The sequence below is a fragment of the Coloeus monedula genome (assembly GCF_965178545.1).
Source record: "Coloeus monedula genome assembly, chromosome: 19".
Lineage (NCBI taxonomy): Eukaryota > Metazoa > Chordata > Aves > Passeriformes > Corvidae > Coloeus > Coloeus monedula.
Window position 1 is genome coordinate 8,439,256 of NC_138799.1, and position 14,402 is coordinate 8,453,657.

General features: G+C 47.9%; 1 protein-coding gene across 1 annotated transcript in view; it reads left to right on the forward strand.

The window, feature by feature from the left end:
* RHBDL3 (rhomboid like 3) overlaps positions 1–14,402 on the forward strand; it is a gene marked incomplete at both ends in the record, with an annotated part of 65,478 nt that overhangs the window by 37,008 nt on the left and 14,068 nt on the right. Inside the window, one exon of the mRNA XM_082293938.1 lies at positions 843–1,001. Coding sequence (XP_082150064.1) covers positions 843–1,001 — 159 coding nt within the window. The remainder of the gene's footprint in view (positions 1–842; positions 1,002–14,402) is intronic.

The following is a 14,402-nucleotide window of genomic DNA, read 5'->3' on the forward strand; positions in this document are numbered from 1 at the left end:
AGCACGGGCTTTGTCAGGGCTGGGGCTGTGCCCTGTGAGCTGGCAGCCCCTCACAGAGTGCCACTGGATCAGTCATAAGTTTGGATAGCTTTGTAAAGGTGTCTCTTTTCATCAGTGGTATTTTTAGGAGATTAGCCACAGGCTGAGGGAAAACAGTGATGTTTTTGGTCAGAGTGGGATTCACTCCAGGTCTCATCTGGGACTTTCCTTCTAATGACTCTGGTTTACATTCTCAAAATGGTATGTGGCTGCCTTGCCACTTTTAGTTTGACATGGTGTTCATCTGCTTTGCTTCCTGTCCAAAGATTTTCTTTCCCAAGTGTCTTAAAATAGCTCTTCAGCAGTGAAAGCACTTACCATAGTGAAGGCATATGTAGAGGTGATCTGGAAAGGTGACTGTCAGAAACACTGAGCACAGAAAGGGCTTGAGGAGGGATGGCATATTCCTGTGGTGCAATTGTGTTAGGAAATAGAGGAGTAAAGCTGTTTTCGGTGCATTTTATCTCACAAACTGCATCACTGGTTTACTTGATGTTCCAGATAGAAAGAGACATAAAAAATAGACAAGGGAAATGATGATGCAGAGGGAAGGAAGGTGAAGGGAGCTGACACAGCTGAAGCTTGGGTGGAGACGGGATGGTGGTGTGGATGATGGTGCCTGGATTCACCCCACTCTGCAGCAGGGTGCTTTCCAGCCCCTGGGTGATTGCAGGACAGTGTCACCAAAGCCAAGAGCAGCCCCTGGGTCCCTGTGGGTGTGCAGCGGGTGATGAATGCAAAGGAGAACAGAGCTGTGTGTAACATGGAATTGTTAATTGTGGCACTTTCCCCTCCTATCCCAGTTTGATCCTGACAACACTGGCTACATCAGCACTGAGAAGTTTCGCTCCCTTCTCCAGAGACACAGCTCAGAGCTGGATCCCCACAAGCTGGAGGTCCTGCTAGCCCTGGCAGACAGCAACTCTGAGGGGAGGATCTGCTACCAGGATTTCGTCAACCTGGTGAGTGCTCTGGCTGGCAGGGCCTGTCAGTCCTTGGCTCTGCTTATGGGCTGCTGATGGACAGTGTCTCTCTCTCTCTTTCCCTCCCTCTATTAACACCAGTGTTTGCCACATCACATTCTGCATGGACTTGCTGAAGCATTCAATGGTGTGACTGAATGCTTCAGCAAGAGTCAAATTGCTTCTGATTTTTCCAGGAAAACAAATTTGCATGGGAAGGAACTGTGGGAGCTGTAAAAAGATCATGAAGCAATGGCTGCTGCTAGTTTAGATGTTTTTGCTCTCAGTATCAGTTGCTAGCTGCTATAATGAGCCATTTGTTTGCAAGCAGAGGTATGTCAGTCTGAATGTCTCCTGTTTTATCTAGAGATTGCACCACTTCCAGAAAAAATATACAGATAATGTTGTGTTGACGTGCTGGGTGGCGTCATATTGCACTGCTGTAGGCATCAACAGCAACAGCAATAAAGTGTTTCTAGGTCATGTTCATTTTATCCCAGGTGAGGTGTCTCAGAGTGCATGAGTCATGATCTGGATGCCTCTCTATCTCTGCTAATGAGTCAATTAGTGAAGGGATCACTCAGTTTCTAGTCAAGGCAGTTTGTTGAGTCAGCACAATTGTAGACGTGTTGTCAGATGCCCAGGATAGCTTACAAATGTTGTTTGCAAGGTATCTTGGACACTGGCCATTCAGGGGCTTTGCCTTGTTCTTGCTCTGTTATTGAATGCCTGAATCCCATCAGATTTAGTGCAATATTAATAATAATAAGCGAGGGTGACAAAGTCAAAGAGCAATGGAAGTTGGTGACATCTCTGAGGTTTCTCTGAAAGCTGGATGTATCCTTGATGCAGAGTATAGTAATTTGCATCTCTGTGTGTTCTGCAGACAATGTAGGTATTTGATCCCTTCATTTGTTATGGTCACTGTTGGGGTTTTTAGTTTAGTCTTAGTTTTTTTTTCCTGTTAAAGGAATTTTCTCCCATATGCATGTTGCTAGGGGACAAATAGCTGTACTTAAGAAAGACAAAAAGGGGAGTGGGGCGGGCCTGGCTACTCCTTTGTCTACACCTGGGTGTGGGGTCAGTTCGCTCTGAGCGTCCGGAGAGAGAAGCTGCAGAGAAAGGAGCTGCTGCTTCTTTCTTTCGGCCGTTTCTTCTTCCTGCTGGAAACAACGCCGGGACCCCAAAAGCCGCTTTCCCTGCCCTGCCCCGCTGCTGCTTCGAGCTTTCGCTACGCTGTAGCCCTGCTCGCCCTGCCTGCCTGGGCCTCCGTGGGGTTTTCCCATCTGGATACATCTCGTCTGCCACCCGGGATTTGTGTTCGTCCCTGCCGCTCCAGCCTGCTGTTCTAGCCTGCCGTTCCAGCCTGCCGTTCCAGCCTGCTGTTCCCGAGGGTCCGGTTGGACACCGGGATCGGCTGCCCAGGGGTTTGTGAAGCCTTTGTTCCATCCCTTCCCGGGATCCCAGGCCACCAGTGCCGCGTGCTCCCCGAGCTCGCTCCGGAGCGCCCCCTGCAGCCGCGGGGGAACCATCGCACCTGCCCTGCTCACCGGGAGCCGCCAGCGCCCCTGCCGGCTGCGAGCGGAACTGCACCCGAGGGGAAAGGGCCCGACAGCCGAGAAGGCTGGGACTGGGTTTGTGATTGTTTGCTGTTACTACCATAGTTATTGTTGTTTTGTTTGACTGGTTATACACACATATATATATATATATATATATATATATATATAGTAAAGAACTGTTATTCCTATTTCCCACATCTTTGCCTAAAGGCCCTTGATTTCAAAATATAATAACTTAGAGGGAAAAGGGGTTATATCTGCCACTTCAAGGGGGGCTTCTGCCTTCCTTAGCAGACACCTGTCTTTCAAACCCGAGACAGATCTTGGCGCCCAATGTGGGGCCTGAGGGCATTAAGAGAGAGAGGTGAAAAAGGAATAACAGTTCCTGGATAACTTTATTTTGTGTGCCTGATATAGGAACCTTGCTAGGCAGCACTATGTGGTCTAGTTTACCCTGGTTCGGGTGGCATGTGGCCGTGGCTATATTCTTCCCCTTTGCAGCTCCTTACTTGAATATGGGTCCTCTGACTAAGGCTACCATTGCTGTTATCCAGCTTGCGTTATGGGTCGAGAAGGTGAGGAATTCATGGGTTTTTAACTTCCTCCGGAATGTGGGCACATGGATAAATGGCTATCACACACTGAGCACATGTTTTTGGGGTTATGTTAACAATGGTACCTTCTGTGAGGAAATGACACCAGGGGAAGTTTTCCCCCAATCCCTGAACCAGCTCTTTGGGCCCACCCCATCAATTTTCGAAGGGTTTAAATTCCCTCTGAATATTAACCATCTGCTGCTGATAGGCCTACTCTATTTAGCACTCAAGGATAAGTTGAGATTGGCTTGGATATCTACCCGGACACCAGCCCCAGAGACTAGAGATCCTGCCCCAGAACCTGACATGGCCCCAGAGAGTAGAGTTCCTACCCCAGAGCCTGATCCTGCCCCAGAACCTGACACGGCCCCAGACACTAGAGATCCTACCCCAGAGCCAGAGCCTGCCACAGCCCCAGACACTAGAGACCCCGCCCCACAGACTGATACCGCCCAACAGTCCACCTCAGAAATGGACTACCCAAACTTGGTGGGGGTACTGGCAAAAGGGATGCAGGAGATGTGCCAAGAGATGGGTCAGGTGCGCCAGGGGATATGCCAGGAGATGGGCCAGGTGCGCCAGGAGATATGCCAATTGCTAAGGGAATACACCTCCTCAACTAGTGAAAAACCCTCTCCCTGCCCCAAAGAGGGTGAGTCCGATGGTGCAGCAGTAGAACCCACGGATGTTACAACCGTCCAGGCTTCAGCTGAACCACAAGGACAACCACAGCCAGCAGCAGTCGCCCCTGTGCAAAGGAGGAAGTGTAAGACCAAATCAGTACGACCAGTTAATGATGATGGGCAACCAGGGCCCTCACAACCAGCAGGAGAGCCAGAGCCAGAAATCATCACTGAGTCCCTGTCGCATGACAGTCTCCATGCTATGCGAAACGACATTGTGCGAAGGGGGCGTGAGCCTTATACCACCTGGCTGCTTCGGGTTTGGGACCTTATGGGCACAAGTGTGCAACTGGATAGTGGTGAGGCAAGGTATCTGGGTTCCTTGACCCAGGACCCAGGTGTGGACCAGATATTTGTGAGGGAGCCAGGGCCCCTCTCTCTCTGGGCGCGGCTCTTAACGAGTGTGAGAGAAAGGTTCATTCACAAAGAAAGAATGCAGGAGTATCATCATAGAATGCAGTGGAAGACACTCGAGCAAGGGATCCAACAGCTAAGAGAGGTGGCAATATTAGAGGTACTCTTTGGGAAGGATGGACAGCATGATAATGACCCCGATAAGGTCAGGTGCACAGGACAGATGATGTGGAACCTGGCAAGGCTAGGGCCATCGCAATACACCACCTTCATTGCAACGATTGATGCTGACAATACCTGAGAAGCAGTGGGCTCTGTTGCCAACAAGCTCAGGCATTATGACAGCATGATCAATGGCCCGCTGAAAGCTCATGTCTCTGCTGTGGTCCAGGACCTCAAAGAGGACATGAAGGAGATGAGGGAGGAGATGAGGGAGGAGATGAGGAGGGTCAGTGTGGCACCAGTGCGAGTCACAGGCCCCCAAGTCAGAGCCCGTCGTCCCCCTGCTAGAGAGAGAGGGTACACCCCACGAGCTGAGCTGTGGTTTTTCCTGTGTGAGCATGGGGAAGACATGAGAAGGTGGGATGGGAAACCCACCTCTGTCCTGGCAGCGTGGGTGCGTGAACTCAAGGAGGGAGGCACTAACCGAGGGGGTTCCGCTAAGGTGAAAGTAGCCTCAGCCTCCCGTGACCGAGCTGCCAGATATTACAGAAGGGAGGATGATATGTCAGATTCCCTTAAAGGTACCTCGAGCATGTACGCCCAGGGAAAGAATGATAACCAGGGCTAGAGGGGCCCTGCCTCTAGCCAGGAAGAGGCACGGGAGAACCGAGTTTTCTGGACGGTGTGGATCCGATGGCCTGGCACATCAGAGCCACAAAAATATGATGCATTGGTTGATACTGGGGCACAGTGTACTTTAATGCCATCGGGACATGTGGGGGCAGAACCCGTATCCATCGCTGGGGTGACCGGGGGATCACAGCAGTTGACCCTTTTGGAAGCTGAGGTGAGCCTGACTGGGAAGGAGTGGCAAAAAGCATCCGATTGTGACTAGCCCAGAGGCCCCGTGTATTCTGGGCATAGACTTCCTCCGGAATGGCTATTACAAAGACCCAAAAGGACTCAGGTGGGCACTTGGGATTGCTGCTGTGGAGGCAGAGGGCATTAGGCAATTGAACACCCTGCCTGGACTATCTGAGAATCCTTCTGCAGTTGGGCTCCTGAAAGTGGAAGAGCAACGAGTGCCAATTGCCACCTCGACAGTGCACCGCCGGCAGTATCGGACAAATCGAGATGCTGTGATCCCCATCCACAAGATGATCCGCGAGCTGGAGAGTCAAGGGGTGGTCAGCAAGACCCACTCACCTTTCAACAGCCCCATCTGGCCTGTGCGCAAGTCTGACGGGGAATGGAGATTGACTGTGGACTATCGTGCCCTGAATGAAGTGACTCCACCGCTGAGGGCTGCCATGCCGGACATGTTGGAGCTCCAGTACGAGCTGGAGTCCAAAGCAGCGAAGTGGTACGCCACTATTGACATTGCCAATGCATTCTTCTCCATTCTTCTGGCAGCAGAGTGCAGGCCTCAGTTTGCCTTCACCTGGAGGGGCGTGCAGTACACCTGGAACCGACTGCCCCAGGGGTGGAAGCAGTCCCACCATCTGTCATGGACTGATCCAGACTGCACTAGAAAAGGGTGAGGCTCCAGAACATCTGCAGTACATTGATGACATCATTGTGTGGGGGAACACCGCAACCGAAGTGTTTAAGAAAGGAGAGAGAATAATTCAAATTCTCCTGCAAGCTGGTTTTGCTATCAAGAAGAGCAAGGTCAAGGGACCTGCCCGAGAGATCCAGTTCCTGGGAGTAAAGTGGCAAGATGGACGGCGTCAGATTCCCACTGAGGTCATCAATAAGATCACAGCAATGTCTCCACCGACCAACAAGAAGGAAACACAAGCTTTCCTAGGCGCCATAGGTTTCTGGAGAATGCACATTCCCGAGTACAGCCAGATCGTGAGTCCTCTCTACCTGGTTACCCGCAAGAAGAATGATTTCCACTGGGGCCCTGAACAGCAGCAAGCCTTTGCCCAGATCAAACAGGAAATCGCTCACGCCGTAGCCCTTGGCCCAGTCAGGACAGGACCAGAGGTGAAGAACGTGCTCTACTCTGCAGCCGGGAACAATGGTCTGTCCTGGAGCCTCTGGCAGAAGGTGCCTGGTGAGACTCGGGGCCGACCACTGGGATTCTGGAGCCGAAGCTACCGAGGATCTGAAGCCAACTACACTCCCACAGAGAAGGAAATCCTGGCAGCTTATGAAGGAGTCCAGGCTGCCTCAGAAGTAATCGGCACAGAGGCACAACTCCTCCTGGCACCCCGACTACCGGTGCTGGGGTGGATGTTCAAAGGAAAGGTTCCCTCCACGCATCACGCCACCGACGCTACTTGGAGCAAATGGATTGCCCTCATCACGCAGCGCGCCCGAATTAGAAACCCAAGTCGCCCTGGGATCTTGGAAATAATTACAAACTGGCCGGAAGGTGAGACTTTTGGGTTATCTTCTGAAGAAGAAGAGGAGCAGGTGACACGTGCCGAAGAAGCCCCACCATATAACGAGCTACCAGAGAGTGAAAGACAATACGCCCTCTTCACTGATGGTTCCTGCCGAATTGTAGGCGCTAGCTGGAAATGGAAAGCCGCGGTATGGAGCCCCACACGACAAGTTGCACAGGCTACTGAAGGAGAAGGTGGATCGAGCCAATTTGCTGAGCTCAAAGCTGTCCAATTAGCTCTGGACATAGCTGAAAGAGAGAAGTGGCCAAAGCTCTACCTCTACACTGATTCATGGATGGTAGCCAATGCTCTGTGGGATTGGCTGGAAAGGTGGAATAAGGCAAACTGGCAGCGCAGAGGAAAACCAATCTGGGCTGCTGAAGAGTGGAAAGACATTGCCACTCGGGTAGAGAAGCTATCCGTGAAGGTCCGTCATGTAGATGCTCACATTCCCAAGAGCCGGGCTAATGAAGAACATCGTAACAACAAACAGGTAGATCAGGCTGCGAAAATAGAGGTGTCCCAGATAGACTTGGATTGGCAACATAAAGGAGAGCTGTTCCTAGGTCGATGGGCCCATGATGCCTCAGGTCATCAGGGCAGAGATGCCACCTATAAGTGGGCACGAGACCGAGGGGTGGATCTAACTATGGACGGTATCTCCCAGGTGATCCATGATTGTGAGACATGTGCTGCGATCAAGCAGGACAAGCGGGTGAAGCCTCTGTGGTATGGTGGGCAATGGTCCAAATACAAGTATGGGGAGGCCTGGCAGATTGATTACATCACACTGCCTTAAACCCGCCAAGGCAAGCGCTATGTGCTCACAATGGTAGAAGCCACCACTGGATGGCTGGAGACCTATCCTGTACCTCATGCTACTGCCCGGAACACCATCCTGGGCCTGGAAAAGCAAGTCCTTTGGAGACATGGCACCCCTGAGAGAATCGAGTCTGACAATGGGACTCATTTCAAGAACAGCCTTATAAACACCTGGGCTAGAGAACATGGCATAGAGTGGGTGTACCACATCCCTTACCATGCACCAGCAGCTGGGAAGGTTGAGCGGTGTAATGGACTGCTTAAAACCACCTTGAAGGCACTGGGTCGGGGGACTTTCAAAAACTGGGAGATGCATTTAGCAAGAGCCACCTGGTTAGTTAACACCCGAGGCTCCACCAGCTGAGCAGGCCCTGCCCAATCCAAACCCCTACAAACAACAGACAGGGATAAGGTTCCAGTGGTGCACATGAGAGGTATGCTTGGGAAAACTGTTTGGGTAAAGTCTGCCTTGAGCAAAGACAAACCCATCCATGGGGTTGTTTTTGCTAAGGGACCAGGTTGCACCTGGTGGGTGATGCAAAAGGATGGAGAGACCCGATGCTTACCTCAAGGGGACCTTGTTTTAGGGTGAACTACCCATGGCTCTGTACTTGTATCAGTATCAGCATGTATATTTGTATGTAATTTGGGTGATGCATAGATTTATATGGTTAAAAAAGTTAAGTTTCATGTAACATGTTAGTATGGGAAAAAAATTCGGGGTGGATTATGTTGGGGTTTTTAGTTTAGTCTTAGTTTTTTTTTCCTGTTAAAGGAATTTTCTCCCATATGCATGTTGCTAGGGGACAAATAGCTGTACTTAAGAAAGACAAAAAGGGGGGTGGGGCGGGCCTGGCTACTCCTTTGTCTACACCTGGGTGTGGGGTCAGTTCGCTCTGAGCGTCCCGAGAGAGAAGCTGCAGAGAAAGGAGCTGCTGCTTCTTTCTTTCGGCCGTTTCTTCTTCCTGCTGGAAACAACGCCGGGACCCCAAAAGCTGCTTTCCCTGCCCTGCCCCGCTGCTGCTTCGAGCTTTCGCTACGCTGTAGCCCTGCTCGCCCTGCCTGCCTGGGCCTCCGTGGGGTTTTCCCATCTGGATACATCTCGTCTGCCACCCGGATTTGTGTTCGTCCCTGCTGCTCCAGCCTGCCGTTCCAGCCTGCTGTTCCCGAGGGTCCGGTTGGACACCGGGATCGGCTGCCCAGGGGTTTGTGAAGCCTTTGTTCCATCCCTTCCCGGGATCCCAGGCCACCAGTGCCGCGTGCTCCCCGAGCTCGCTCCGGAGCGCCCCCTGCAGCCGCGGGGGAACCATCGCACCTGCCCTGCTCACCGGGAGCCGCCAGCGCCCCTGCCGGCTGCGAGCGGAACTGCACCCGAGGGGAAAGGGCCCGACAGCCGAGAAGGCTGGCACTGGGTTTGTGTGTGCTGTTACTGCCATAGTTATTGCTGTTTGTTTGACTGGTTATACACATATGGATATATAATAGTAAAGAACTGTTCCTATTTTCCCACATCTTTGCCTAAAGGCCCTTGATTTCAAAATATAATAACTTAGAGGGAAAAGGGGTTATATCTGCCACTTCAAGGGGGGCTTCTGCCTTCCTTAGCAGACACCTGTCTTTCAAACCCGAGACAGTCACTCATGTATGTGTCCTTGGTTTAGAAAGAAAGTGTCTGCCATATGTCCTGTTTTCACATTCATCAGAAAAGTATGATATTATGGCCCAGCTGTCAAGGACCCTGATGCTGGCCTCCATCAGGCTGTGGACAGTGTCAAGGTGAAGTTACTTTGATGGAATGACAGAAACCTGCTGTATCTAACCAGGCTGTCTTGTTAGCCCCTTGCCTATGTCGAAGTACACAGTAAAATAAATACAGCAACTCTTAAACAGATCACACAGTATGAGGTTTTCCTCAGCTCCAGTGTAACAGTGTGGTCCTCAGTGCTCAGCAGAGTATTTACAGTAACAGCTGCTGGTTCCACAGTTGGGGATATTCAAAGTACCATGCAAGCATTCACTAATTGGGCTGCGCAACACTTAGGTAGCAGGAAGAGGTATCATCGAATTTCTTTTACAGAAATGATGGCCTAGGGCCAGCTAACACATTGACAACAGGCTTAGGAATAGAACTGGGCTTTTTCCTCTCTCCTCGTTCCACAGGGCTCAGGAGAAGCACAAGCTAATGAGAGGTAGGTGGGAGGTGAAATGCTTGGACATTCTCCTCCTTTGGGAATAGGAGATCATGCCAGCTCACTCCCAGCTGGTGTGATTTCTGCAGAACAGCAAATTTCCTTCACTACTATGGAATGACTCCTATAAAGAAGCCATTGATTTTCCTGTTATCAGCCCCTCTATCCTTGTCTGCATTTTTTGCACTTTCTAATCAATAGGCAGTGCAAATGCCAGAACATTAAGCTACTTAAAAATGACATCTCTCTTCTCCCTTCTCCTCTAATTTCTATTGATTTCCAACATCCAAGCTTTTTTTAGGGCTCCTTCTCTTTTCTCTGCCTTTTGAACTTACTTTTGAACTTTCTGATGGAAAGAAACAGCACAGATGACACAGAATCACTGTGAAATTACGGAGTTCCTTCACTTCATAGCTGTCAATCCTCTGTGTGGTGGTGTTTAAGTGCATGTTTGTGCTTGATGATCATTAGCCCTCTCTGCTTTAAGCTCAGGTTAATTTGTCTGTTTCAGTAGCTTAGCAAGAATTGACCTGCTGCCAAAAATGATGGTGCTGGGTGTCGTGATGGAAAGGCTGACCTTTCACTATACCAGAGACTGTACAAGCATGGCTCTCTGTATGTATGGTTTTCCCTTTCTCCAGCATCATTATGAGCACCAAGAACTTTGCCTGCTCTCTCACTGTGATCCCCAGCTAAATGACTGCTATTGAGCAAAGCTGTGTTATCGTCTGATGTCCAAAATGTTTTGTGAACTTCTAGATACATCAAAAATGTAATTAGAGGACTTCTCACCTTAATAATGACATCCATACATGTGTCTGTTCTCAACTCAGCAAAGCAACTTAAATTTATGAAGTTGGAAGTTTTAAAATATGAGAATAGACCCCAGAAATCACTCAAGAAATAAATTGAGAAATGAATAAGTTCAGGGAAGATGAAAACTCCTGGTGTGATCTGCAAACAGAAAAGACACCAAAAAAATCAGATAGGCAACTCATTGGGAATTACTTCTCCTCTGTGTGTATGAAATTCAGCTCATGTAGTTGTAAAACACAATGCTGCAATCATATCCATTTCTGTTTCTGCACTGTGGTTTGTAATAACAGCAGAAAGCAGTTTCAGATGGGGTTTCTTATGCTGTGTCTGAGACAGTGCAGAGTAACAAAAGTGTTTCCTGTACAAGTGGAGACATCTCGAGCATCTGCTGTCTGGTTGCTTTGCAGCATTGTGAAAAGAGATGCAAAGTGAAAATTCTGCCTATGAACAGCATGGGCCACAGGAGGAGATAATGAACCAAGGTGTTTAACTAACTTTGCTACTTTTAGAGAAGAGACAAGCCAGGAGGTAATTACACTTGAGATGTTATTTGCTGGAATTCTTGCTGAACAGCAGTTGCTGTTGGCAGTCCTGGATTACTTCACATAATACCCTGTGAGCTATAGTAGAGCTTGCAGTGAGTAGTAAGCTCTAAGATAGAGTTCATGTGACTTGGGAAAAACAAAACACTGCTGCTTCCAACAGAAATGTTTAGCTGTAGCTTTGTAGTAACTTGAAGCTGATGTAGCATCTCAATAATTAGCTAATTAAATGCACATCCTTTGTTTTCCAGATCAAGAATCACCACCTGCTTTGCTCTCCCTGGCCTTGCTGGCTTCTAGGAACAGGCTAATTCTATCTCATTTTCAACAAAAACCACATATTTTTGAAGCACTATGTGACAATAATCTGGTCACCCTAATCCAAACATTTCTGGTGCCAGCACACATTACCCTTCAGAGAAGGATTTCCTTTAATTTTTGTGATTCCCTCTCTGACTTGCCAGGCTGTAAATCCTACCTCTTCAAGTAAAGAAATAAAACTGGAGAGGCAGGCTGAGAAATCTGCAGCCTCTGCTCTTCCTTCTCGAGAGTGCCAGATCCACAGTTCTGCTGGCCACCAGAGAAGGTGAGAGGAAGATCTTTGCAGGAGTTTCTTACTTCATGCAAGAGGCTGGAACATGATTAGGTGTTAGTGGAAAGTGTCTTGTGCTATGTGCTGTTGAGCAGGATGTTCAAAGGAGCAGTTACTGTGTCAAAATATTGCTGGAGTCTTAAAAATAAGATAAAATACGGGGGGTGAAGGAGATGAAGTGCCTACCCAGAGTCTTACAGTGTGTCTGTGCCACTGGATGCTGTAGATACACAGAGGTTAAGATTTAGATGCCGGCTCTTCTGTCCTTGGCAGGGGATCTCATTGGTGTTGGAAGAAAGAGCAGGACTGGCTGAAGGGATAAAATACTTTGGGATCATGTTACAGTCCACAAACAAAAACAAAAAGTCCAAAGTGGATCCTGGAATGTTGTAAGTGAGAAATGAGCTGGTTCAGTGGAGGGTTTGACTTATATTTGACAGCTTCATCAGTCTATAGGAACTTACTGTATGTCTCATGCTAAAGAAAAAATGTAGAAAAACAATGTATCTCAGTCTAGTTTTAACACTTGCCTAGACTTGTAGGACTTTGTAATGCAGTATAGAAAGATACATTAAGATGCTCTCTATTCAAGGATGATTAAACCTAAATCTATTAGATATTGGTTGCAAGTAGCAGCAGAAGAGAGAACTTTCTTCCAAATGAACTAGTCTGTCAAATAATCATTATGCCAAATAAAGTGGAACTTACCATAGAAATTCCCATCCCTAACCTGAACTGTTTTCCGTCACATACAGTTGAAACTTGAGGAGTGCAATATCAATTTAAATGGTTGTGTGCATATCTAAAATGCACACATGAGTAAGAAATGTTATAAAGATTTTTTTTTTAAAAATTGTTTCACAAAATTGGATCTGGATTCATTTCATTGGTGGAATCCTTCCCAGCATCAATGGAAAATGGAGCAGGTATAGAGGGTTTGCAGTTTCCAACTCACTGTGTTTTGACACGGTATTATTGGAACCACAATGTTAGTCTTGTCCTGCAAGCAATGTTCTTTCAAGTAACCTTGAAATTTGAAAAGTGGTTTACCTTTTCTATTGGAAGTGCTGGAAGGCCTAAGCCTGGCACATTTAATAGGAATCGGGAAAAGCCTTGAGCAGGGATAATTTATTATGTCTCTCCTGCCTCTTTCTTTGAATCCCCAGAGTAAACCACTGCTTGGTCAGACCAAATCAGAATGTTGGTATCTGGGTTTTTTTCCCTTTGATTCTGTTCAGGAAAGTGCTACCAGGTTGGCTCAGAGGATGTGAGCATCTGTGACAGATGAACTTGATGCTGAGATATACATTTTTGGAAAAGCTGTCTCTACCCACATTAGCATTTTGTAGAAGTGTGGGCAGAGGGAAAGAAATAAATGGGAATCTTGAAAGCAAAATTGATTGAAGAGGTTGTATTTGTAAGTAAAGTGGGTTATAAAACTGGAGCTGGCAGAGGCTTTTAAAAAGCTTGTGCTAACTTCTGATTTAGTGTTCTGTGTCTTGGAGGATCAGAGTTGGGGAGGTGAATGCATTGCCTGTCACAGAGCTGTATGTGTTTAAAAATAGCTCAAGACCAGTTTCAAAGATGCCAATACATAATGGGCAGAAATCCATGTTTTTCAAAACCTTCTGAGTGAGGCTGAATAAAACCGTAAAAAGGGTACTGTGCCCCACACAAGCTCTGAAATTGGAGATGGGGGAAATATGACATGATTTGTCTATTGATTATCTGAGATAGTTACAGTAGTACAGATATCCAAGGAACACAGAGGAACTGGTCTGCTGGTGGGAATGGACAACTTCCTTTGCGAGTTGCAGATTATCCTAGAGTAATTTTAGAGTGCCATGTATGCTAAACAAAAGCAGGGCTTTGTACTTCATCAAAGTTTGTCACTGTCCTACACTAGACAGTAAGGACTCATCCTAAATGTTGACGTTTTCAGTGTTGAAGACAGGTTCAGATTTAAGTAGGAAAAAGTTTTCCTTTTGCACAGAGGTATCAAACCCAGCCTTTTAGAGGAGCTCTAACACTAAGCTTTGGTTTGTTTTGGTATGGTAATACCGAAGGGCACAGGTGGCAGCATCTGGGTATCAGTCAGTTCAGCTTGGCTGTTTTGCAAGGGAAATTTCTTTCTCTTTCCATAATAACATTTTGCAGGCATGAAGGACTAAGGGAATGTGTTGTTCCCCCTGCTACCTTTTCTCTCCACATACTGTTTGCTGTACCCATCTGCTTGCAGCTTTAATATCACACTCACTAAAGAAGTCCCAGATTGATTGCATGAAGAGAAGTGAGATGGGCTGCCCTGGGCTTCTGGAGCCATAGTAATGTGCAGGCCAACAATGGACCTAGTGTTCTTTCAGCTGATGATTAAATACTTGGCTCATAAATACCAATATTATGTAATTCCAAAATAAAGTCAGCAAATTCTGACCATATGCGAGACTGTTTGGGATGATTTGAGTCTTCCAAAGTCAGTCTGAGGAACAAAATAGACTTCTCGTCAAGAATGGGCGAGAACAGCAATAGTGACTTAATCCTCTGTCTCTTCTCATGCCCATCTCCTCCTAGCTTGATTCAAAGGCCTGTGGGGCTGTGTAAGTAGGACCAGGACTTCTGTGTTTGCTTGAGCCCTGGCAGACAGCTGTGCTGTCTCTTTGGAGATCATCTCCTCCTTGGTGCCACGG